We start from the raw sequence: 27,290 nt of genomic DNA, 5'->3' as shown, positions 1-27,290 counted from the left end.
GATAATATTTTACATTTTATGGTTATTATCATGTAATTTCAATTTAACTAGCCTGAGAGCATTAGTAATGGATAAGAATATATTCAGAAATTCCTTTCTCTCTCTAATCTCTCCTTCTTACTTTTCCTATTTCATTGTTTCCTTGAGCATGTTACATTGGTGCTTTCATTGAGTTATGACTAAGAATACTCGGTGCCACTCCAGGAGCAGCAATGTTCGCTCCCCTAATCTTATCCGTTCTATGCTCCTGGATTTTCCAAGATTTGGATCTGGTGACCCTGGACCTTGGGTGTTCGCCGTAGAGCGCTACTTTCGTTACCACCAAGTACCAGACTAAGATCGTCTAGATATGGTTTCCTTTAACCTTGATATGCTGGCATCGTGTTGGTTTGAATCACTATTTGCCACTGGACATCTTCCAGATTGGCCCGCCATTGTGCAAGCACTTCACCAACGTTTTGGTCCTTCAGACTTCGAAGATCAAGAACTCATCTTCTTTCTTTTTTGATTACCTTCCTCGCGTATGTATAAGACCGAATCCATTCGATTTTGAATTTTCAAAAAGGATTACGAATCCTTAACTTTTCGAGGAGTCCTTCTTTGGGTGCATTAGCTAAATTGCAGCAATCAGGTTTTGTAACAGATTTTCAATCAGCCTTCGCATTGTTTGCTAGGAGGATACCTACTCTTACTCCTTTGATGCGTAAGAGCCTCTTTATTTCTGGTTTGAAATCTAATATTTGACGTGCTGTTCTTGTTCATCGTCCACCAGATGTAACTGCAGCGTTTGCGTATGTCAAACTCTACGAAGAACAATATGCTGACTATCGCATGACTAAAACATTGGTAAATCGTCCAGCACAATCGAATTCCACATCAGCCACACCCATCACAGCCCGACCCATTTCCACAATCCCCCTATTCCTAACCCTAAAACGCCTTTGGCCCTTCCATCCATCCCCATCAAACGTCTTTCTCCAGCTGAGATGCAGGCTCGTCGCTATAAAAATCTTTGCTATAATTGTGATGAACGTTTCGTCCTAGGACATCGTTGCAAAAGACGTGTGACATTCTTATATTTGGAGGGAACTGAAGACGACCCACCACCAATTGGGATAGAGAAGAATCCTCTCAATATTGATCTTGAGGAAACACCACTACGTACACCTGACGTTTCCCACGAGATAAGCTTTCATGCTCTGTTCAATCGAAGATATTTGTTTAAGTTTATTGCAAGAAGCAAGTGGTACGCAATATAATTGGGTGAAAAAACTCTTAAATATCTTTGCTTCTGACGGCAAATCATGTTTATCACAATCTTCATCTTTGCATGAAAAAGAAAGACATACATGGCTATAAACAATCAACTGTTGATGATTTCTGTTGAAACTTATAAGGTATTGACCATCATCAGTGAATTTACGAAATGAATGGTCTGGGCATTCAACCTCATAAACTGTGTAATCTGGTACCAGATTTTCATAGAAACGACAGGCATGACGAACCTGCAAGAATTAAATCTTGTAGACATTCTTAATTCTTTGTTTGTATTAATTATTTCACACCCAACTTTTAAAAATAAACCAAATAAGAGAGTAAACTATAAAGAGGCTAAAGAAAAGTAAGAATTCCCATAAGAAACAATATTAAATATATATGGTAGTAAGAAGTAATTACGCTAGTGCCAGGAGCATGAGTGCAAATTTTACGCTAAAAAATCCTGGCTACAATATTGCTGCTTCAGTAGTACATTAATCTTGTCCATAAACTGGAAAACTTATTTACCCTGAAAAAGAAGAAAAATGATTTTTTTTCATATCAGATGGGTTATTTCTATAGAACCATTATTTTTATTAGAGGTAAGAATTATAACTTCATTGTTATAATATCGAGTGGTTCCATCCCATACTCCCCCAAACATTTGGGATCAATTTGTATTTAGCCACGTTGTTTATTTCCTGTTTTGAGTTATAACTACCTCTAATTTTGCGTGTTATTCGCAAAAAAACACTGCTGCAATGGATCAATTTGGTTAATTCGTATATTACACTGGTTTTAATGTGAACGGTGCTGGCGATTTGACCTTCGATGTGGAAAACACTACTTTAGTCTCAATGTGTTCATGACCAGTGTTCATTCGTACAATACATGAAATTAACGGTGCACGCGATTTGAGCTTCGTATATTTGAACCATTGTAATATATGAATGATCGAAATTGTAATATACGAATGAACGAATAAACGAAATTGTAATATTACATACGAAAGAACGAAGGAAAAAAATTGTAATATACAAATGAATGAATGAACGAATGAACGAAATTGCCACTATCATTCAGTCTCGATTTCTGAAGAGACGTGAAAACCTCTTATTTTGCCACCGTTTCGCCACTGGTTCACTGTTACCCAGCTCAACCCTCACTCTTGCAACACTAGTCCAAGGATCTTCTGTAACGGGTTCGTATGCGGGCCCAATGGACACTGGTGTTGAGACTAAAAAAGTTAGAAAGAAACCTGGGCACTTAGCTGATTATATTGTGGGCTGAGAATTTATATTCGTTGACCTAGCCCGTTATCAAGGATAATAGTTTACATTTTATGCTTATTATCATGTAATTTCAATTTAACTAGCCTGAGAGCATTAGTAATGGATAAGAATATATTCAGAAATTCCTTTCTCTTTCTAATCTCTCCTTCTTACTTTTCCTATTTCATTGTTTCCTTGAGCATGTTACATTGGTGCTTTCATTAAGTTATGGCTGAGAATACTCGGTGCCACTCCAAAAGCTGCAATGTTTGCTCCCCTAATCCTATCCGTACTATGCGCATTGATTTTCCCAGATTTGGATGTGGTGACCCTGGACCTTGGGTGTTCGCCGTGGAGCGCTACTTTCGTTACCACCAGGTACCGGACTAAGATCGTCTAGATCTGGTTTCCTTTAACCTTGATATGCTGGCATCGTCTTGATTTTCAATCTGCCTTCGAATTGCTTGCTAGGAGGATACCTACTCTTACTCCTTTGATGCGTAAGAGCTTCTTTATTTCTGGTTTGAAATCTCATATTTGACGTGCTGTTCTTGTTCATCGTCCACCAGATGTAACTGCATGTAACTGCAGCGTTTGCATATGTCAAACTCTACGAAGAACAATTTGCTGACTATCGCATGACTAAACCATTGGTAAATCGTCCAGCACAAACGAATTCCACATCAGACACACCCATCACAGCCCGACCCATTACCACAATCCCCCTATTCCTAACCCTAAAACACCTTTGGCCCTTCCATCCATCCCCATCAAACGTCTTTCTCCAGCTGAGATGCAGGCTCGTCGCTATAAAAATCTTTGCTATAATTGTGATGAACGTTTCGTCCTAGGACATCGTTGCAAAGGACGTGTGACCCTCTTGTATTTGGAAGGAACTGGAGACGACCCACCACCAATTGGGATAGAGAAGCATCCTCTCAATATTGATCTTGAGGAAACACCACTACCTACACCTGACGTTTCCCACGAGATAAGCTTTCATGCTCTGTTCAATCGAAGATTATTTGTTTAAGTTTATTGCTAGAAGCAAGTGTTACGCAATATAATTGGGTGAAAAAACTCTTAAATATCTTTGCTTCTGACAGCAAATCAATTTTATCACAATCTTCATCTTTGCGTGAAAAAGAAAGCCATACATGGCTATAAACAATCAACTGTTGATGATTTCTGTTGAAACTTATAAGGTATTGACCATCATCAGTGAATTTACGAAATGAATGGTCTGGGCATTCAACCTCATATACTGTGTAATTTGGTACCAAATTTTCATACAATCGACAGGCATGACGAACCTGCAAGAATTAAATCTTATAGACATTCTTAATTCTTTGTTTGTATTAATTATTCCACACCCAACTTTTAAAAATAAACCAAATAAGATAGTAAACTATAAAGAGGCTAAAGAAAATTAAGAATTCCCATAAGAAACAATATTAAATATATATGGTAGTAAGAAGTAATTACGCTAGTGCCAGGAGCATGAGTGCAAATTTTACGCTAAAAAATCCTGGCTACAATAGTGCTGCTTGAGTAGTACATTAATCTTGTCCATAAACTGGAAAACTTATTTACCCTGAAAAAGAAGAAAAATGACTTTTTTCATATCAGATGGGTTATTTCTATAGAACCATTATTTTTATTAGAGGTAAGAAATATAACTTCATTGTTATAATATCGAGTGGTTCCATCCCATACTCCCCCAAACATTTGGGATCAATTTGTATTTAGCCACGTTGTTTATTTCCTGTTTTGAGTTATAACTACCTCTAATTTTGTGTGTTATTCGCAAAAAACACTGCTGCAAAGGATCAATTTGGTTAATTCGTATATTACAATGGTTTTAAAGTTAACGGTGCTGGCGATTTGACCTTCGACGTGGAAAACACTACTTTCGTCTCAATGTGTTCATGACCAGTGTTCATTCGTACAATACATGAAATTAACGGTGCACGCGATTTGAGCTTCGTATATTTGAACCATTGTAATATATGAATGATCGAAATCGTAATATACGAATGAACGAATAAAAGAAATTGTAATATTACATACGAATGAGCGAAGGAAAAAAATTGTAATATACAAATGAATGAATAAACGAATGAACGAAATTGCCACTATCATTCAGTCTCGATTTCTGAAGAGACGTGAAAACCTCTTATTTTGCCACCGATTCGCCACTGGTTCGCTGTTACCCTGCGCAACCCTCACTCTTGCAACACTAGTCCAAGGATCTTCTGTAACGGGTTCGTATGCGGGCCCAATGGACACTAGTGTTGAGACTAAAAGAGTTAGAAAGAAACCTGGGCACTTAGCTGATTATATTGTGAGCTGACAATTTATATTCCTTGACCTAGCCCCTTATCAAGGATAATATTTTACATTTTATGCTTATTATCATGTAATTTCAATTTAACTAGCCTGAGAGCATTAGTAATGGATAAGAATATATTCAGAAATTCCTTTCTCTCTCTAATTCTTCTCTCTAATCTCTCCTTCTTACTTTTCCTATTTCATTGTTTCCTTGAGCATGTTACATTGGTGCTTTCATTCAGTTATGGCTGAGAATACTCGGCTCCACTCCACGAGCTGCAATGTTCGCTCCCCTAGTCCTACCCGCTCTATGCGCATTGATTTTCCCAGATTTGGATCTGGTGACCCTGGACCTTGGGTGTTCGCCGTGGAGCGCTACTTTCGTTACCACCAAGTACCGGAACAAGATCGTCTAGATCTGGTTTCCTTTAACCTTGATATGCTGGCATCGTGTTGGTTTAAATCACTATTTTCCACTGGACATCTTCCAGATTGGCCCGCCTTTGTGCAAGTACTTCACCAACGTTTTGGCCTTTCAGACTTCGAAGATCCTTTGGGTACATTAGCTAAATTGCAGCAATCAGGTTCTGTAACAGATTTTCAATCTGCCTTCGAATTGCTTGCTAGGAGGATACCTACTCTTACTCCTTTGATGCGTAAGAGCTTCTTTATTTCTGGTTTGAAATCTCATATTTGACGTGCTGTTCTTGTTCATCGTCCACCAGATGTAACTGCAGCGTTTGCATATGTCAAACTCTACGAAGAACAATTTGCTGACTATCGCATGACTAAACCATTGGTAAATCGTCCAGCACAAACGAATTCCACAACAGACACACCCATCACAGCCCGACCCATTTCCACAATCCCCCTATTCCTAACCCTAAAACACCTTTGCCCTTCCATCCATCCCCATCAAACGTCTTTCTCCAGCTGAGATGCAGGCTCGTCGCTATAAAAATCTTTGCTATAATTGTGATGAACGTTTCGTCCTAGGACATCGTTGCAACGGACGTGTGACCCTCTTGTATTTGGAAGGAACTGAAGACGACCCACCACCAATTGGGATAGAGAAGCATCCTCTCAATATTGATCTGAGGAAACACCACTACCTACACCTGACGTTTCCCACGAGATAAGCTTTCATGCTCTGTTCAATCGAAGATTATTTGTTTAAGTTTATTGCTAGAAGCAAGTGTTACGCAATATAATTGGGTGAAAAAACTCTTAAATATCTTTGCTTCTGACAGCAAATCAATTTTATCACAATCTTCATCTTTGCATGAAAAAGAAAGCCATACATCTATAAACAATCAACTGTTGATGATTTCTGTTGAAACTTATAAGATATTGACCATCATCAGTGAATTTACGAAATGAATGGTCTGGGCATTCTACCTCATATACTGTGTAATTTGGTACCAAATTTTCATACAATCGACAGGCATGACGAACCTGCAAGAATTAAATCTTATAGACATTCTTAATTCTTTGTTTGTATTAATTATTCCACACCCAACTTTTAAAAATAAACCAAATAAGATAGTAAACTATAAAGAGGCTAAAGAAAATTAAGAATTCCCATAAGAAACAATATTAAATATATATGGTAGTAAGAAGTAATTACGCTAGTGCCAGGAGCATGAGTGCAAATTTTACGCTAAAAAATCCTGGCTACAATAGTGCTGCTTCAGTAGTACATTAATCTTTTCCATAAACTGGAAAACTTATTTACCCTGAAAAAGAAGAAAAATGACTTTTTTCATATCAGATGGGTTATTTCTATAGAACCATTATTTTTATTAGAGGTAAGAATTATAACTTCATTGTTATGATATCGAGTGGTTCCATCCCATACTCCCCCAAACATTTGGGATCAATTTGTATTTAGCCACGTTGTTTATTTCCTGTTTTGAGTTATAACTACCTCTAATTTTGTGTGTTATTCGCAAAAAAACACTGCTGCAATGGATCAATTTGGTTAATTCGTATATTACACTGGTTTTAATGTGAACGGTGCTGGCGATTTGACCTTCGACGTGGAAAACACTACTTTAGTCTCAATGTGTTCATGACCAGTGTTCATTCGTACATTACATGAAATTAACGGTGCACGCGATTTGAGCTTCGTATATTTGAACCATTGTAATATATGAATGATCGAAATTGTAATATACGAATGAACGAATAAACGAAATTGTAATATTACATACGAAAGAACGAAGGAAAAAAATTGTAATATACAAATGAATGAATGAACGAATGAACGAAATTGCCACTATCATTCAGTCTCGATTTCTGAAGAGATGTGAAAACCTCTTATTTTGCCACCGTTTCGCCACTGGTTCACTGTTACCCAGCTCAACCCTCACTCTTGCAACACTAGTCCAAGGATCTTCTGTAACGGGTTCGTATGCGGGCCCAATGGACACTGGTTTTGAGACTAAAAAAGTTAGAAAGATACCTGGGCACTTAGCTGATTATATTGTGGGCTAACAATTTATATTCCTTGACCTAGCCCCTTATCAAGGATAATATTTTACATTTTATGCTTATTATCATGTAATTTCAATTTAACTAGCCTGAGAGCATTAGTAATGGATAAGAATATTCAGAAATTCCTTTCTCTCTCTAATTCTTCTCTCTAATCTCTCCTTCTTACTTTTCCTATTTCATTGTTTCCTTGAGCATGTTACATTGGTGCTTTCATTGAGTTATGGCTGAGAATACTCGGCTCCACTCCACGAGCTGCAATGTTCGCTCCCCTAGTCCTATCCGCTCTATGCGCATTGATTTTCCCAGATTTGGATCTGGTGACCCTGGACCTTAGGTGTTCGCCGTGGAGCGCTACTTTCGTTACCACCAAGTACCGGAACAAGATCGTCTAGATCTGGTTTCTTTTAACCTTGATATGCTGGCATCGTGTTGGTTTAAATCTTTATTTGCCACTGGACATCTTCCAGATTGGCCCGCCTTTGTGCAAGTACTTCACCAACGTTTTGGCCTTTCAGACTTCAAAGATCCTTTGGGTGCATTAGCTAAATTGCAGCAATCAAGTTCTGTAACAGATTTTCAATCTTCCTTCGAATTGCTTGCTAGGAGGATACCTACTCTTACTCCTTTGATGCATAAGAGCCTCTTTATTTCTGGTTTGAAATCTCATATTTGACGTGCTGTTCTTTTTCATCGTCCACCAGATGTAACTGCAGCGTTTGCATATGTCAAACTCTACGAAGAACAATTTGTTGACTATCGCATGACTAAACCATTGGCAAATCGTCCAGCACAATCGAATTCCACATCTGCCACACCCATCACAGCCCAACCCATTTCCACAATCCCCCTATTCCTAACCCTAAAACACCTTTGCCCTTCCATCCATCCCCATCAAACGTCTTTCTCCAGCTGAGATACAGGCTCGTCGCTATAAAAATCTTTGCTATAATTATGATGAACGTTTCGTCCTTGGACATCGTTGCAAAGGACGTGTGACCCTCTTATATTTGAAGGGAACTGAAGACGACCCACCACCAATTGGGATAGAGAAGAATCCTCTCAATATTGATCTTGAGGAAACACCACTACCTACACCTGACGTTTCCCACGAGATAAGCTTTCATGCTCTGTTCAATCGAAGATTATTTGTTTAAGTTTATTGCTAGAAGCAAGTGTTACCCAATATAATTGGGTGAAAAAACTCTTAAATATCTTTGCTTCTGACGGCAAATCATGTTTATCACAATCTTCATCTTTGCATGAAAAAGAAAGACATACATGCCTATAAACAATCGACTGTTGATGATTTCTGTTGAAACTTATAAGGTATCGACCATCATCAGTGAATTTACGAAATGAATGGTCTAGGCATTCAACCTCATATACTGTGTAATTTGGTACCAAATTTTCATAGAATCGGCAGGCATGACGAACCTGCAAGAATTAAATCTTGTAGACATTCATAATTCTTTGTTTGTATTAATTATTTCACACCCAACTTTTAAAAATAAACCAAATAAGATAGTAAACTATAAAGAGGCTAAAGAAAAGTAAGAATTCCCATAAGAAAAAATATTAAATATATATGGTAGTAAGAAGTAATTACGCTAGTGCCAGGAGCATGAGTGCAAATTTTACGCTAAAAATTCCTGGCAGTAGTACATTAATCTTGTCCATAAACTGGAAAACTTATTTACCCTGAAAAAGAAGAAAAATGATTTTTTTTCATATCAGATGGGTTATTTCTATAGAACCATTATTTTTATTAGAGGTAAGAATTATAACTTCATTGTTATGATATCAAGTGGTTCCATCCCATACTCCGCCAAACATTTGGGATCAATTTGTATTTAGCCACGTTGTTTATTTCCTGTTTTGAGTTATAACTACCTCTAATTTTGAGTGTTGTTCGCAAAAAAACACTGCTGCAATGGATCAATTTGGTTAATTCGTATATTACACTGGTTTTAAAATGAACGGTGTTGGCGATTTGACCTTCGACGTGGAAAACACTAATTTAGTCTCAATGTGTTCATGACCAGTGTTCATTCGTACATTACATGAAATTAACGGTGCACGCGGTTTGAGCTTCGTATATTTGAACCATTGTAATATATGAGTGATCGAAATTGTAATATACGAATGAACGAAATTGTAATATTACATACGAATGAACGAAGGAAAAAAATTGTAATATACAAATGAATGAATGAACGAATGAACGAAATTGCCACTATCATTCAGTCTCGATTTCTGAAGACACGTGAAAACCTCTTATTTTGCCACCGATTCGCCACTGGTTCACTGTTACCCAGCTCAACCCTCACTCTTGCAACACTAGTCCAAGGATCTTCTGTAACGGGTTCGTATGCGGGCCCAATGGACACTGGTGTTGAGACTAAAAGAGTTAGAAAGAAACCTGGGCACTTAGCTGATTATATTGTGGGCTGAGAATTTATATTCCTTTACCTAGCCCGTTATCAAGGATAATATTTTACATTTTATGCTTATTATCGTGTAATTTCAATTGAAATAGCCTGAGAGCATTAGTAATGGATAAGAAGATATTCAGAAATTCCTTTCTCTCTCTAATTCTTCTCTCTAATCTCTCCTTCTTACTTTTCCTATTTCATTGTTTCCTTGAGCATGTTACATTGGTGCTTTCATTGAGTTATGGCTGAGAATACTCGGTGCCACTCCAGGAGCTGCAATGTTCGCTCCCCTAATCCTATCCGCTCTGTGCGCATTGATTTTCCCAGATTTGGATCTGGTGACCCTGGACCTTGGGTGTTCGCCGTGGAGCGCTACTTTCGTTACCACCGGGTACCGGAACAAGATCGTCTAGATCTGGTTTCCTTCTTTAACCTTGATATGTTGTCATCGTGTTGGATGAATCACTATTTGCCACTGGACATCTTCCAGATTGGCCCGCCTTTGTGCAAGTACTTCACCAACGTTTTGGCCTTTCAGACTTCGAAGATCCTTTGGGTGCATTAGCTAAATTGCAGCAATCAGGTTCTGTAACAGATTTTCAATCTGCCTTCGAATTGCTTGCTAGGAGGATACCTACTCTTACTCCTTTGATGCGTAAGAGCCTCTTTATTTCTGGTTTGAAATCTCATATTTGACGTGCTGTTCTTTTTCATCGTCCACCAGATGTAACTGCAGCGTTTGCATATGTCAAACTCTACGAAGAACAATTTGCTGACTATCGCATGACTAAACCATTGGTAAATCGTCCAGCACAATCGAATTCCACATCTGCCACACCTATCACAGCCCGACCCATTTCCACAATCCCCCTATTCCTAACCCTAAAACACCTTTGGCCCTTCCATCCATCCCCATCAAACGTCTTTCTCCAGCCAAGATGCAGGGTCGTCGCTATAAAAATCTTTGCTATAATTGTGATGAACGTTTCGTCCTAGGACATCGTTGCAAAGGACGTGTGACCCTCTTATATTTGGAGGGAACTGAAGACGACCCACCACCAATTGGGATAGAGAAGAATCCTCTCAATATTGATCTTGAGGAAACACCACTACCTACACCTGACGTTTCCCACGAGATAAGCTTTCATGCTCTGTTCAATCGAAGATTATTTGGTTTAAGTTTATTGCTAGAAGCAAGTGTTACCCAATATAATTGGGTGAAAAAACTCTTAAATATCTTTGCTTATGACGGCAAATCATGTTTATAACAATCTTCATCTTTGCATGAAAAAGAAAGACATACATGCCTATAAACAATCGACTGTTGATGATTTCTGTTGAAACTTATAAGGCATCGACCATCATCAGTGAATTTACGAAATGAATGGTCTAGGCATTCAACCTCATATACTGTGTAATTTGGCACCAAATTTTCATAGAATCGACAGGCATGACGAACTTGCAAGAATTAAATCTTGTAGACATTCTTAATTGTTTGTTTGTATTAATTATTCCACACCCATCTTTTAAAAATAAACCAAATAAGATAGTAAACTATAAAGAGGCTAAAGAAAACTAGACTTGTAAGAATTCCCAGAAGAAACAATATTAAATAATATATACAGTAGTAAGAAATAATATCGCTAGTGCAAGGAGCATTAGTGAAAATTTTATGCTAAAAAATCCTGGCTACAATATTGCTGCTTCAGTAGTACATTAATCTTGTTCATAAACTGGAAAACATTTTACCCTGAAAAAGAAGAAAAATGATTTTTTCATATCAGATGGGTTATTTCTATAGACTCATTATTTTTATTACAGGTAAGAATTATAACTTCATTGTTATGATATCGAGTGGTTACATCCCATACTCCTCAAACATTTGGGATCAATTTGTATGTAATCGCGTTGTTTATTTCCTGTTTTGAGTTATAACTACCTCTAATTTTGTTTGTTATTCGCAAAAAAACACTGCTGTAATGGATCAATTTGGTTAATTCGTATATTACAATGGTTTTAAAGTTAACGGTGCAGGCGATTTGACCTTCGACGTGGAAAACACTATTGTAATCTCAATGTGTTCATGCCTAGTGTTCATTTGTATATTACATAAAATTAATGGTGCACGCGGTTTGAGCTTCATATATTTGAACCATTGTAATATACGAATGAATGAATAAACGAAATTGTAATATTAACATACGAATGAACGAAGGGACAAAATTGTAATATACAAATGAAAGAATGAATGAAATTGTATTATTACATACGAATGAATGAAATTGTAATATTACATACGAATGAACGAAGGGACAAAATTGTAATATACAAATGAAAGAATGAATGAAATTGTATTATTACATACGAATGAATGAAATTGTAATATTACATACGAATGAACGAAATTGTAATATACCGAATCATACTACCATTTTTCATAAACAGAATCATTTCATTCAAGGCCAAATTTGTTTCAAGTTTTGAAATCTTTGAAGAAGCGGCATAGTTATTACACTACCTTTCTTCTCTTCTCTACAGCTCTATTGACCAAAATCTTTTTCAATAATTCAAGTAATTTATGTTTGTGAGCGCTGGAGAATTTAGGACCCTCACAGTTTTTCCCATCCTCCTCAACCTCCTTATCAGACTGTATAGGGTTTTTCTTAGCCGCGGATCCCGGCTCAGATTGCAAACCAAGAATTGGGTCATCAACAACACTGCCTTCATTTTAGAAGCGGGTTGCAAAAATGATGATGGTTGATGATTTTCTTGTTCTTCGTCATCGTCCTCTTCAGTTAAAGCTTCTTCGTCTTCCTCTCTAGATGAAGCTGCTATTTCTTGATGAAGCAGTGAATGGTTCATCAAGAGGAGAAAGGCATTTCTTCAGTGACATGGAAAATTGGGATTAATGTTTTGAGGGGAGAGGAAGAGTTAAACACTACTAAGTGACTCTAGTTACAATGATTTTCTTCGATAGTACTTCATTTGGAAACTCAAAGCACAGGTAAGTAGTAAGTAAAACCTTTCAACTGGTCATTAATTCTTGTTCGTTTAGTTTTTTTTTCATAACTGGTGTGTTGTCATTTTGTTGTTACATGTTAAGCTTTATTTTTTGCAAATGGTTTCAACTGATGAAGTGTTACAACCATGGTAGTTAAAATCTCAACTTATCACTAAGATTTTGTGTTTTTAATTTTTTTTAATCAAAACAATTTTACCAATATTCCAAATGCTTTTACGTTTTTATATTTTTTTTACGTTACGATTTTACGTTTTATAATTTTTTATCCCCTTTTCGATTTTCCTTAAAATCTCGATTTTAACTACTGGTTATAACGGGTTTAAAACATAGTACAACACATTTAGATTAAAAAAAAAAAGTAAATACCCTTTTGGTCCTCAGCAAATTTCACGATGTTCGCTTTAGTCCCTAGTAAATAAAAAGGCTATTCGTGGTTCCTAAGAAATTCGAAATAGACCTATTTAGTTGAAATCGTGGTCCTTCACAAATTCAAAAAAAATCCACATTAGTCCCTCAAAAAGACTAAATTTGGATTGGGTTGGTTTAGTTACTATGGAATTGGGTAATTGGAAACAAGAGTTTAAAGGCCCAAATTTGAGAGAAATGCAGGGAAAGGTTGAGAGAAGCCCAATTAGAAAAATAGGAAGATGGGGCATGCATAAATATTAGCGTATTAAAGGAGGGCCCAAAAATAGGAGAATAAAATATAAATAAAGGTATCGAAAGTATTGGCCTCTATGTTATGGCTAAGTTGTAGCGTGTTCCTGGAGGTTTGAGAGACCTGCAGATAAAATGAAAAAGATTATGAAACTTTAGAAGGTGGAGAATGGCAGGTGTAGAGGTACGGATAGAACCAATAGTGAGTTACAGATAAGTTGAATTGGGATGGTGGTTGAATGCATGTTCAGGAGGATATAAAGGTTGGGGCAGTAGGCATTGTGGTTTGAGATTTGCTCAAGGGTTCAAAGGCTAGGTTGGTGGAACTTGGATTTCAATTTCATGTTGGCCATAGCCAAAATTCCTTGCTGCTACATGTACTTTCTTTGGAGAATTGTCACATTTTACTTTTTTTTTTTCTTATTCTTCCTAAAAAAATGTCTCTCTAACTTCTTGAGTTCAGTTGGTAATTAATTAATTCTAACAGAATCAAGATTCCATTTCTATTTTGACAATGATTAGAGTTTTGGGGAACAAATAAAGAGAGGAAATATATGCCAAAGAAGACCAGAGCACATGGGAGGAGTTAGGATTCAAAATAAAAATAAATAAAAAAAGGAAGAAAAGGAAATTATTTTAAATTTTTATTGGTTGAAGTCTTTCATCTGAAGAATACCAATACCAAAATATGGAACCTATTCCTAGGACAGTTTACAAAAGTAAATCATATGATAAGAAAATGAATCACCACAGGGACACCAGCAAGGTAAAGGATAACTCAACCATAATTTATCAGCTTCATGAATCCTTGTTGCTCTATGGCAACGGGAAATACCTCAATAGGTTGCAAAAGTACATGCATAGTTTTTTTCACTTTTCATTGACTCTTATCAAAGGGAAAGGGTCGTATAAAGGCAGAGTTCAATTGCCAAATCTTGAGTGAGACCTTAATGTTTATGCCAGTTGCATTGTTGAATAGAAATAATCTTGCAGCTCCATATATTGCTTCTGTTGGATAAACTCTAGCTGTGATCACAGTTCTCCCTCCCTGAGCAAAGCTCTCAATAATTGAATGATCAACCTAATCATAATGGAAAGTTAATTGTCACAAGAACCTATACATTAATTGAAACCAATTAAACTAACTGAAAGAGTTTGCATTCTGTAGTGATGCAACTAAACTTAGTGAGAAGAAAATTAAAGTAAAAAAAAAAAAGTAAAGTTATTCACACTTACCAAAACCCTCATTGATAATTTTTCATCATCTAATACTGAAACTTTACTTCCATACACTGGCTTTGCAACATCAGGAGCCTTGGATGATCTGCATCATCCAATAACTCATTACTCATGATCACACAATTGATTTTCACCCTTTTTTCTTCTTCTTTCTTTCAAAAGGAGAAAAAGTCATAATCAGAAAATGCAAATTCTTACCTAGTTTCATCAACACAGAAGAAAGTGGTTGAACTACTAAGGCTAGTGTTAGAAAGGCGGAAATAAATTGGAGTTTGTTCAGAAAGTGTGTCATCTGCAATAGCCAAAAGGCCAAATGGTCCAAAAGCACTTCTATCTGTAGCACCCTTTCCACAACCTACATTGTCCTTGCCAATTCCTTCAGATGCCAATGTTTCAATCTCAAATTCAGCGAATATGTCCAACTGTAAATTTTTCAGTGCAGTTATTGTGACTTGTGAGTGATAATGCAACAAATATATAAACAACTTGCATAATACTATAGACAAACCTGTGTTGCTAAGGTTATGTTCAATGGCACAGTAGAGCCAGGTTTAACAACAACTCCTTCAAATTCATCACTGCTTACTCTTAAGCTCTCTATTTCTTCTACTGGCCACAGAAGCAAATTTGTTCTAGTCTTGTTGTCAAACAGCACTGTTCTTGGAATTGTCTGATTGAGAAAGAAAATGTGGACTAGTTTTGAATTCATCAATTAATAAACTCACACGTGTAAAAATTGCAAACCTTCTTTCTGCCAAACATTTTGTCCTTATGAATTTCAGACTTAGCAAATTGATGTGGTGTCAAATTAGAACCAAATGTGCAAAAGTGCATAACTTATATTATTTATATGCCAAACAAAGAACTACCTTCAAACATTGTTTGTAATTTAAGTTAAAAAGGTTAAATTACATTGATCATTTTTAAGATTTGATGAAATAAAATTAATCTTCTATCTAACAATGAAATTATAGTTCCTCTTTAATATGTTTTTCACTTGTGTAAAATTCTTAAAGCCAAAACTGTGCATGTAAACAAATAGGGAAACATTATATTTATTACCTTTTGTTTTCTTATTATATCTTATTATCAAATCTTAACGGTTGATTTTCGTTAATCTAAAAATTATAATTTATTAAGAATTAATAATTGCGATTCAATAAATTATAACTGTTAGATTCACAAAAATTAATAATTAAAATTTTATAGTAGAAGATAATAAAAAATAATAATAAGTATAATCTCTCCAGAGAATTATAAATTGTAAGCATAATAATTTTTTTAAAAAATGCATACCTGAAGAGATGCCCAACCCTTTCTCAAGTCATCACTTTTTGTATCAGTTTCATTAATCCAACCCCACAGGATCCTTCTCTCTTTAACTTGATCATAGAAAGTCTTTGAAGCATAGTATCTCCCATGATCCAAAAGCAACCCAATACCCACATCCTCAACCGGGTTATCGGGCACCCATGTATCATTTTCAACAAAATAGGTCCCAAGTGCATAACAATCAACCCTTGCCTTATTCATACTAGCCTTTAGCACGTGCTTAACTTGTGGACCATTAACTGATGTTTCCAAACCCTTGGACCCGTTTATTGAAATCGGGTAAAAATCCACACATTCCCACATACCCGTACCCGGAACCGCATGTAAGTAGTGATCATTTTGCTCAAAGTTTATGAAATCTTTGGTTTTATAAATTAATGAAAGCCCTGTTTCCCCTTTCTTTGATCCAACGGTGACTCTCCATTTTCCATCTGGCCCAATCCAAGCCGTGCTCGGGTCACGAAAATTCTTTGGGCCGATGCCGGGTGGGGGTACCAAAACCGGGTTACCCGGATATTTGACCCAGTCAAGGAGAAGAGGATCAGATAGGTTGGCAGGATAAGCAAGGTTTTGGACTTGCACATACTCATTGGTATCACCAGTGTAGAGCACTATGATTTTGCCACCTGGCAAAATCGTGGCTGACCCGGTCCATACACCATTGATATCGAACCACTTGTTAGGGAACATTGCAATGGGAAGATAGAGCCAATGAATCATATCCCTAGAAACAGCATGACCCCATGTAATGTTGCCCCACACAGCTGAATCAGGATTATATTGGTAAAATAGATGGTACCACCCCATGTGAAATAGTGGACCTGCAACCATACAATAACAATTCTTTAATGTCAAAATTTTTTGGTTTTCATTCTCGTAACTTTAACACAAAACATTGATCATGAATAGTTAAAGGGGTTTGATTTTCTCATGTTGAATGAGAATTCAATTCTCATGTTGTAGAGATAAAAATCATGTGGAACCCATGTGTTAGAAAAAATTATATGTAGGACCCATATCAGCACGAAAATCGAAGGGTGTGTAGAAAAATTTGAATTCTCATGTTGAATGAGAATTATAAAACTCATAGTTAAATTGAAATAACATAATTGTAGGATTGAAAATAATAATAAGGGAAAAAAATATTCTCATAATACATGAGATAAGTTTTCCCTCCTACACATTCTTCGATAATTGTGCCACTTTTTTCTTTTCTTTTCTTAAGTGGTGGAGCCCACAAATTTATCTCTATGACATGAGATAACTATCTCCTTTAACATGAGATTAATAAAACCCTAATAATAAACACTATTACGTTTTCTTTGAGACATAGATATTTCTTCTAGACCCTCCTTGCGGGTCCCATGACTTCTTCTAAAAGTAATAGACTAAGATAAGTGATAAGCATAAAATAAAGGGAAATATTTTTTTCATATTATAGGAGAGTAATTATTTCATGTTATAAAAATAAAATTACAAATAGGATTCATAGATAAGAGGAGAGAAAAAAAAAAAAAGAGTGGTGAGATCTACCTTTTTTTATGTATGTAAAAAAATTATTTATCTCATATAAAATGAAATAAACATAATCCTAAGATAAATGTGAACTTTTACCTGATTTCGATAAGCGAGTGCAAAGGTTTGGAAACATTAGTTAATGGTCCACAAGTTAAGCACGTGCTAAAGGGTAGCATGAATAATGCAATGGTAAACTGTTATGCACTTTAGGACCTATTTTGTTGAAAATGATACATGGGTGCCCGATAACCCGATTGAGTATGTGAGTATTGGGTTGCTTTTGGATCATGGGAGATACTATGCTTCCAAAACCTTCTATGATCAAGTTTAAGAGAGAAGGATCCTGTGGGGTTGGATTAATGAAACTGATACAAAAAGAGATGACTTGAAAAAGGGTTAGGCATATCTTCATGCATGTATTTTTTTTAGGAGCAGTATACTTGCAATTTATAATTCTATTTGCTTATATGCACAATTTTGGTTTTAAGAATTTTATGCAAGTGAAAAACTTATTAAAGAGGAAGTGTAATTTCATTGCTAAATAAAAGAAAATTTTATTTCATCAAATCTTGAAAATGATCCATGTAATTAAACCTTCTTAACTTGTATTACAGACAACTTTTGAACATTTGGATTTAATATGACACACATCGATTTGTCAAGTCTGAAAATCGTAAAGACAAAATGTTTGGCAGAAAGATTGTTTGCAATTTCTACATGTGTGAGTTTATTAATTGATGAATTTAAAACTAGTCCACATTTTTTTTCAGTCACACAATTCCAAGAACAATGCTGTTTGACAACAAGAATAGAGCAAATTTGCTTATGTGGCCAGTAGAAGAAATAAAGAGCTTAAGACTAAGTGGTGATGAATTTAAAGGGGCTGTGCCACTGAACATAACCTTAGCAACACAGGTTTCTCCACAACATTATGTAAGTTGCTCATATATTTGTAGAATTGGCGCTCACAATAACTGCACTAATCAACAACACTTTCATTTCCTTAAAAATTTGCAGTTGGATGTTGCACTCTACCTGACCGACAGGTTAGAGAGAACGAACGAAAAGAGAGAAATTGGAACTGAACTTCAATTTTATTCAAGATGATTCTTTTACACTGATTGTTTTCCTTTTATAACAACTAACTAACTTCTCCCTTACATGGCTGACACGTGTTCACTATTCCCTTGCACCACACATGTGGGCCTAGTCCCACTGTTATGTACCTAAACAATACTATAAACCCACTAGCAGTAGTGATCCCTCAATCTAGATGATGGAACCCTTTCCCTACGTACTGGTGTATCTGCATTCGTAACACACCCCCTCTCTTGGACCAAAACCTTGTCCTCAAGGTTAAGTTCTGGTTAAGCTTTCCTCAAATCTGCTTCTGTCTCCCACGATGCATCCTTAGGAGGAGCTTCAGACCATTGTATTAGGAATTCCCGTAGCTGCTGGCCTTGGTGTGGTTTAGACCTGGTATTCAAAATAGTTGTAGGTACCTGAACAGGTTTGTTATCAACTGTAAAAGATGGCATGAAAACTGGTTTATCTGGCGGAGGACCGAACCATGGTTTCAACAACGATACATGAAACGTAGAATGGATTTTGCTGCCTTCAGGTAACTGTAGTTGATATGCCACATCGCTAATGACTCTGATATTTTGAAAGGGCCAAAAAACCTTTTAGCAAGTTTGTGGCAGCTCCTGCGTTCCACCGAAACCTGGCGATATGGCTGTAATTTCACCCATACAAAGTCACCTTCCTGAAAAATTTTCTCACGTCTATGCCTATCAGCCTGTGTTTTCATTCTGTTGCGGGCTCGTTGCAGGTTCTTTTTGAGGTTAGCAAGCAGCTAGTTACGTTGGTCTAACATGAAATCCACGGCTTCCACTCGCACCATACCTCTTGGATAAAAGGGAATTAATGTGGGACACTTACCAAACAATGCCTGGAATGGCGATACCCCAATGGCCGAATGTGTGGCTGTGTTATAATGGTATTGTGCCCAACAAAGCATTTTGGACCAGGAATGGGGTTGTTCATGACAAAAAATTCTCAGATATTGCTCCACATACCTGTTTGTAACTTCTGTCTGTCCATCCATTTGTGGATGATAGGAAGTACTTGTTTTGAGTGTAGTTCCACTAAACTTAAACATAGATCTCCAAAATTGGCTGAGGAATATTGTGTCCCTGTCAGAAATGAGGGATTTAGGAAACCCATGATTTCGGACTACCAATTCGCAGAATAATTGAGCTACTTTGGCTGCTGTAAAGGATGTTGGTAAGCCACCAAAATAAGCATACTTAGTCAATCTGTCGACTGTAACCAGGATTGTAGTGAGTCCATTTGAAGGAGGGAGTCCCACGATAAAATCTAATGTCAAATCCTCAAACACACCTGCAGGTATCGGTAAAGGCTGTAACAAACCATATGGAGCTTGAGTCATAGTTTTCATCTGTTGACATGTTTGACAATTCTTGATGTATTCTTTGACCTGCGTTCTCATCTTCTCCCAATAAAATGATGAAGAGATGTGCAATAAAGTTCGCAGCACTCCAGCATGTCCCCCCACTTGGGAATCATGAGCCTCACAAAGGATCAATGGAATCAGCTTGGATTGGGAGCTAAGCGATATCCTCTGTTTATGAAACAGAATTCCATCCTTGACTGATATTAATGGTAAGGAGCAAGGATCCGCTTGTAATTTCTGGTGTATATCGTGCAAGTAGCTATCTTCTGTATTCTCACATTGCACCTGATGAATCAAATCAAATGCAGGTTCCACCCGTACATCATTAATCTCGGTTTCGTCTGAAAAACTTCTGGAAAGACCATCAGCTACTACATTTAGTTTTCCAGGTTTGTATTCTATCGTGAATGAATATCCCATTAACTTGCACACATATTTTTGTTGTTCTAAGGTTTGTACAGTCTGCCCCAACATCTCCCTGATTTTGAAATGGACACCTAACAAATACTGCCTCCACCGTTTCACTGATTCAACTATGGCATATAATTCTTTGACATAGGTTGATGCCATAGCCAACTTGGGTCCCAACCTTTTGCTGAAGAAAGCTATCGGTTTCTCTTGCTGAAGCAAAACAGCTCCAATCCCTGTATTTGAAGCATCAATCTCCAGTATAAACTGATCTTGAAAATCGGGTAAGCTAAGTATTGGAGTATGTATCATTGCTTGCTTTAAATGATCAAAGACAATTTGAGCCTCCTCTGACCACCCAAATGCTCCTTGTTTTAAAAGATCTGTTAAAGGAGCAGCTATAGTAGCATATTGTCTCACAAATCATCTGTAGTATCCTGTGAGACCCAAGAAGCCTCTCAACTGCTTAACTGAATTGGGTACTGGCCAAGACAGCATAGCTTCGATTTTCTTCTCATCTGCATGAACACCTTGTTGTGATACTTTGTGTCCCAAGTATTCGATCTCTCCCACCCCAAAGGCACACTTGCTTAGCTTCACAAAAAACTTATGTTGTTGTAAACACTGCAAGGTGACACTAAGGTGTTGTGCATGTTCATCCATCTCCCTGCTATAAACCAAGATATCATCAAAGAACACAATGATAAATCTCCTCAAAAATGGCTTAAATATCTGATTCATCACAGCCTGGAAGGTACTTGGTGCATTTGTCAAACCAAATGGCATGACCAAGTATTCATAGTGCCCTTCATGTGTCCTAAATGCAGTCTTGGGCACATCTTGTGGAAGCATCTGGATTTGATGATATCCAGCTCTCAAATCTAATTTGGAGAATACAGCTGACCCTCCCAATTCGTCCATCAACTCATCTATGGTAGGCATGGGAAACCTATCCCGAATTGTGATCTTGTTGAGTGCTCTATAGTCTACACATATGCGCCAAGACTTGTCTTGCTTCTTCACTAATAAGATTGGAGATGAATAGGGACTATTACTAAGCTTAATGAAACCAGATTCAAGTAGCTCAGACATTTGTTTTTCAATCTCTTCTTTCTGGTGATGGACATATCTATATGGCCTCACATTTAATGGTTTCACTCCTTGCTCCAAATGAATTGCATGTACTGTATCCCGAATAGGTGGCAATTCTCTTGGAAGTGCAAAAACAGATTGATATTGAAAGAGAATGGGCCACAACAACTTATGAACAGAAGGTTTTAAGAGTAATAAATCAGCACTGACCTCACTGGTACTGGACTGTGATGTCTCAGGTTGCAATACCCAGCATTCAGCTTGACTGATCTGGAATAATTCGTTAGCTGCTTGTGTTGTCCTAGCTGCTAGTCGAATATCCTTATTGTTCCATTGAAATTCCATGGCCATATGATTGTAATCATGTGTCACTCTTCCCAATTTTTCCAACCAATTCATCCCCAAAATCAGTTCCAGCTTCTCCAGATTCAACACCCACAAATCAACTATAAATTCCTCCCCTTGTAACCACATATGCACCTTCCTGCATTGATGGTCACACAACATAAACTCCCCATTACCAAGGAATAATCTCATTTTCTTGATACGAGTCATGTGTAATCCCAATTCCATTGCTAATTCTGTTTTCACAAAATTATGTGTGCTGCCAGTATCAACCAAAACCTGTAAGTCCTTCCCATTTAATTGAGCTACAAATTTGAAAGACTTAGTTATGGATCCTTCGGACAGGGAATGTAAAGCTGCATCCTCTTTCACCAGGTTCTGGGAATTCCACACAATATCTTCTTCCTCTTCCCCATCGTCCCCTGGATCTTCCCCCACCATAAGAAGCATTTTACTTGGACACCTATGCTTAGAGGTCCATTTGTCATCACAAGTAAAACACAAACCCAACTCCCTCCTACGGCTCATTTCTTCACTCGACAATCTTCTGAATGGAATTTTGAACCCCCCTGATGTTGTATTCGATGTTGTGGACACTGCATTGGAAGCAACAAAAGTGGTGGACCCCTGCACTTGCCACTCGGTGTCTCATTGTTGTGAACAGCACGATAAGGTACTTTCTTCGTTCCTGAACTCAAGGATACCTTTAATTCCGAGAAATGGGAATCATACACTGTTGCTAATTCCATAGCCTGTTGTAAAGACTTTGGATCATGTATTTCTAATGCTCTCCTCAAATCCGGAATCAGTCCAGACACAAAGAAACTGAGTAACAATTCTTCACTGAGGTTCTGTGTCTGGTTCATTAATTTTTCAAACGCAACGAAATAATCTTTCAGCAAACCAGTTTGGGATAATTTGGACAAATTACCTGTCACATGCATCTGTAGTAAGACGCCAAAACGTTGACGCAGGGCTGTGGTGAATTCCATCCACGAACCAATCGTTCCAGTTCGAAATTTCCATTGAAACCACGATGACGCCGAACCATCCATTCTCAATCCTACCAATTGGACCTTCAACTCTGATGGAACCCTCTGCAAATCGAAGAAAAGTTTGATTTTGAAAATCCAATTATCTGGGTTTGTACCATCAAATAATGGAATCTCCATCTTCACAAACTTCAGCAACGTTCTTGGATCCACCATATCCTTATTTCCTCTATCAATAAGAGAATTACCCCCTTCGGACGACATGGTTTGCATCAGTTGTTCGTGATGATGTTCCTGGGAACTTCGCGGACGCATTTGCAAATTCAGCATGGAATCATTCATTTTCTGCATCTGAGCCACCAGTAGTGCAATTTGATTCTGAGATTCTTCCAAACGTTTCTGCCATGATGTTACTTCATCAGCAACTTGCTGAACCCTCATCGTGAGATCAAGAATGAAAGCACCAATGTTGCACTCTACCTGAGCGACATGTTAAAGTGAACGAACGAAAAAGAGAGAAATTGGAACTGAACTTCAATTTTATTCAAGATGATTCTTTTACACTGATTGTTTTCCTTTTATAACAACTAACTAACTTCTCCCTTACATGGCTGACACGTGTTCACTATTCCCTTGCACCACACATGTGGGCCTAGTCCCACTGTTATGTACCTAAACAATACTATAAACTCACTAACAATAGTGATCCCTCAATCTAGATGATGGAACCCTTTCCCTACGTACTGGTGTATCTGCATTCGTAACATTGGACATGTTCAATGAATTTGAGATTGAATCATTATCATCTAAGAAATTGGCAAGGACAACGTAGGTTTTGGAAGGGTTGCTATAGACAAAAGTGCTTTTGGACCATTTGGTCTTTTGGCTATTTAGGTGACACACTTTCTGAACAAACTCCAATTTATTTCCAATTTTCTAATACTAGCCTTGGTAGTTCAACCACTTTCTTCTTATGTTGATGAAACAATGTAAGAATTTGCATTTGTTGATTCATATTTTTCTCCTTTTAAAGAAGAAAAATAAAATAAAAAAGTGAAAATCAATTGTATGTGATTATGAGTAAATGAGTTATTGGATGCTACAGATCATCCAAGGCTCCTGATGTTGCAAAGCCAGTTTATGGAAGAAAATTTGCAATATTCGGTGATGAAAAATTTTCAATTAGGGTATTGGTAAGTTTTAATAACTTTACTTTTTGTTTCTCTTTTCACTAAGTTCAGTTGTTGTACCACTAGGGAATAACCCTACTCATTCACTCAGTTTAATTGGTTTTGATACAAAACCTTTTAAGTTTAAAGTGCATCATTGGCAGCGTGGAATTACAATCCCTTAACTCTCTTAGGCTGAATATGTTGTTAACTCATCAGTAAAAGAGAGAAAGCTTGTTACGAAAAATAGTTAAGGCAAGCAATTGAAAAAGGGAAAATAAGGAATAGGTGAGACATTTGGAAATTGGGACTGTGAATTAATCTAGGCTAAGAGAGCACGAGAGCACTCTCGAACTTGTTCTGGGTTTGTCTTTCATTTCGTTCAATTTTTCTATTCATTGTAATGTCATCTGTTATGTTTCAATCTACATAGTCGAGAGAAACTTTATTGTAATCTTTTATCATCAATGCAAGTTGCTACAATGTTTCTTGGAAATGTTGGTTTCTAGGTATCAGAGCTTCCAATATAGGAGCCCTGTGAACCAAGGGTAGCATGATGGTTGCCCGAGACAAGAACGAATTATCCTTGTACATGATGCAAGGCAAAATTAATGTTGGAGAAGCCAACACAATCCAAGATAGGTGCAACATAGAGTTGTGGCACAAGCGCTTTCGCCATATGAGCAAGAAATAACTCCAAATATTGATAAAGATAGGTTTGTTGCCTGGGTTAAAGGGTCAACTTTTGGAGAGTTGCACTCATTGCTTAGATGAAAAGCAATGCAAGATTTCCTTCATAAGGTCGGACCAACCCAAGAAACGCAGATACATTCTAGACCTCGTTCACTCCAGCGTTTGTTCCATGTCAAAAAGATTGTTTGGTGGGGCTTATTATTTTTTTATTGGTGACCATTCCTGTGAAGACCGGGTATATTGGTTGAATATTAAGGACCAAGTACTCCAAATCTTCAAAGAAATTCATGCCATGGTTGAGAGAGAGACCGGTAAGAAGCTGAAGGCAGTCTTATCTAACAACGCAGGAGAATACTATGATCCTTTTGATGAATATTGTAGGTCAACGGGAATAAGATTGGAAAAGACACCACCCAATACTTCACAATTGAATGGAGTAGCTGAGAGAATGAACATAACTATTGAAGAACGAGTTAGAGGTATGCTTTCTCATTTTGGGTTGCCAAAATCTTTCTGGGGTTAGAACTATCGTCAATCTGGAAGAAGAAATCTACATGGAGCAACTTGAAAGGTTCTAGGCTCCTGGAAAAGAAAATATGGTCTGTCGTTTAAAGAAAATCTTTTATGGCTTAAAATATGCTCATCGGCAATGGTACAAGAAGTTTGAATCCTTCATGACACAACTGAAGTTCATGAAGATGGAGGTTGACCATTGCGTGTTCGCTAAAAGGTATGAGGCCAGAAGTTTTCTGATTTTCTTTTATATGTTGACAATATGCTAATTATAGGGAAAGACAAATTGAAGATAGCCACTCAGAAGAAGGCATTGAGCACGTCCTTCGCAATGAAGAATCTTAGCCTTGCAAAGCAAATACTGAGAATCAAGACCATAAGAGATCGTCAAAGGAAGATGTTGTGGCTTTCACAAGAGAAGTACATAGAAAAGATCTTGAAAAGATTCAATATGGATAAAGTCAAGACAATAAACAACACCTTAGTCAGACACATAAAGCTAAGTCAACAACAATATCCAAGGTTTGATGAAGAGAAGGACAAAATGTTGAAAATATCATACCAGTCCACGGTCAAAAGTTTGATGTATGATATGGTATGTAAAAGACTCGACTATGCGTATGTTGTTGGACTGGTAAGTTGGTTTATCACAAATCCTGCAAAGAACACTGGTAAGCAGTAAAGTGGATTTTTAAGTACCTTAAAGGGACAAGAATTTTATGCCTTCGATAAGGCCAAGCTCGAAGGTTTTGTGGATTCTAAATAAGAGGGAGATACAGATTCCAAGAAGTCTACCATAAGCTACCTGATCGATCACCTAAGTAAGCAGAGCTTTTTCTTGGCAATCAAGACTTCAAAAATGTGTTTCATTCTTGACGATCAGACGAGTATATAGCTGCAACTGAAGTGAGCAAGGAGATGATGTGAATAAAGAAGTTCCTCCTTGAGTTCGGCCATAAACAAAACAAGTACAACCTGAAGTGTGATAATCAGAGTGTGATACACTCAACGAAAAATTCTACCTATCACTTTAGCTTAAAACATTTTGGTATGAGATATCATTGGATCCAGTATGTGTTAAAGGAAAATCATCTTCAACTTGTTAAATTGTACATCGACCTGAACTAACATAATGATGAAGCCGATGTCCTCAAGAAAATTTGAAAAATGCTGCAAAGGTGCGGGATGATGAACCCGATGAATTGAGGTTGGAAGGGAGAGACTTGTTGGGGGTATGTTCCTCTTTCAATGCTTTGGTGGTTGAGCATGCAAGACAGTTAATGCGCATGACCAAATGCCCTAACAATCCCGATAAATGTGAAGATTCTGGAAAGAGATGAATTCATTAGTGAAAGGTTAGCTAATGAGTGTATTCCTTTGTAAGAGAAGATGGGGGCGTGCAATCTCTTTTAGAAAAAATCTTTGTATTCCACTTATGCGAGGTGAAGAAATCAAGATTACCTCTAGTGCTTACTAAGGAAGACCCTTTTGTAATCTCATTATTCGTGAAAGTTCCTCTGAACTAGTTTACCATAATAAGCTACAAATCACTCAAATATTTCAAAAGAAACAAATCATTTGTGTTTGAGAGTAAAAAAAAAAGACATTAATTTATGAAAACAAATTAGTTTTTTTTTTTTTTTTTTATAGATCAGGTCACCGATTTTTACGAAAACCGGCTGGGTTACACCAATTCTGTAACATGGCCGGTCCAATATGAAAACTAGACCGGTTCATCGATTTTCGGGTCGACTCGGCCGGGTCGGTCCGATTTTTATAACATTGGGTTAAATAGATGGATAGAGGAACTGGAATTGAGAGCATATGTCTGATCCTTCCTAGTAATGTCTTTAGGAAAGATTTAAAGCCTTAATCTCGGGATCGCCCCAAATCGGACTAATCACGAAATGATAAACCGATTGGAATATCTCCACACACAAAAAAGAAATTGGGTTCGATTCTCAGTAAAGACAAGGAAGGCAAGTAGCTTTAACTTCTAAGCTCTCACTCGGATTAATCTCATGGCCCAAAAAATCAAAGCTGATTG

The 27,290-nt window shown here is 37.2% G+C and overlaps 1 protein-coding gene and 1 pseudogene across 2 annotated transcripts in view; one reads left to right on the top strand and one right to left on the bottom strand.

Annotated features, from left to right (window-relative positions):
• Positions 1-14,174: 14,174 nt before the first annotated feature.
• Positions 14,175-27,290, bottom strand: part of LOC133300670 (beta-fructofuranosidase, soluble isoenzyme I-like) — a 53,118-nt gene continuing 40,002 nt past the window's right edge. For both annotated transcript variants that reach the window (XM_061500241.1, XM_061500240.1), the window contains 5 exons: positions 16,002-16,858; positions 15,214-15,375; positions 14,904-15,127; positions 14,703-14,790; positions 14,175-14,547 (listed from right to left, as the gene is read on the bottom strand). In XM_061500241.1, the coding sequence (XP_061356225.1) occupies positions 14,344-14,547; positions 14,703-14,790; positions 14,904-15,127; positions 15,214-15,375; positions 16,002-16,844 (1,521 nt within the window). In that variant the 5' untranslated portion in view covers positions 16,845-16,858 and the 3' untranslated portion in view covers positions 14,175-14,343. The remainder of the gene's footprint in view (positions 14,548-14,702; positions 14,791-14,903; positions 15,128-15,213; positions 15,376-16,001; positions 16,859-27,290) is intronic.
• Positions 17,012-26,583, top strand: LOC133300663 (acid beta-fructofuranosidase 1, vacuolar-like; annotated as a pseudogene).

This window comes from Gastrolobium bilobum, unplaced genomic scaffold (genome assembly GCF_033153095.1).
Source record: "Gastrolobium bilobum isolate Gb01-03AN ecotype WA unplaced genomic scaffold, APGP_CSIRO_Gbil_v1 utg9733, whole genome shotgun sequence".
Taxonomy (NCBI): domain Eukaryota; kingdom Viridiplantae; phylum Streptophyta; class Magnoliopsida; order Fabales; family Fabaceae; genus Gastrolobium; species Gastrolobium bilobum.
The sequence above is the reverse complement of the archived record's forward strand: the minus strand, read 5'-3'. Positions and strand labels throughout refer to the sequence as shown.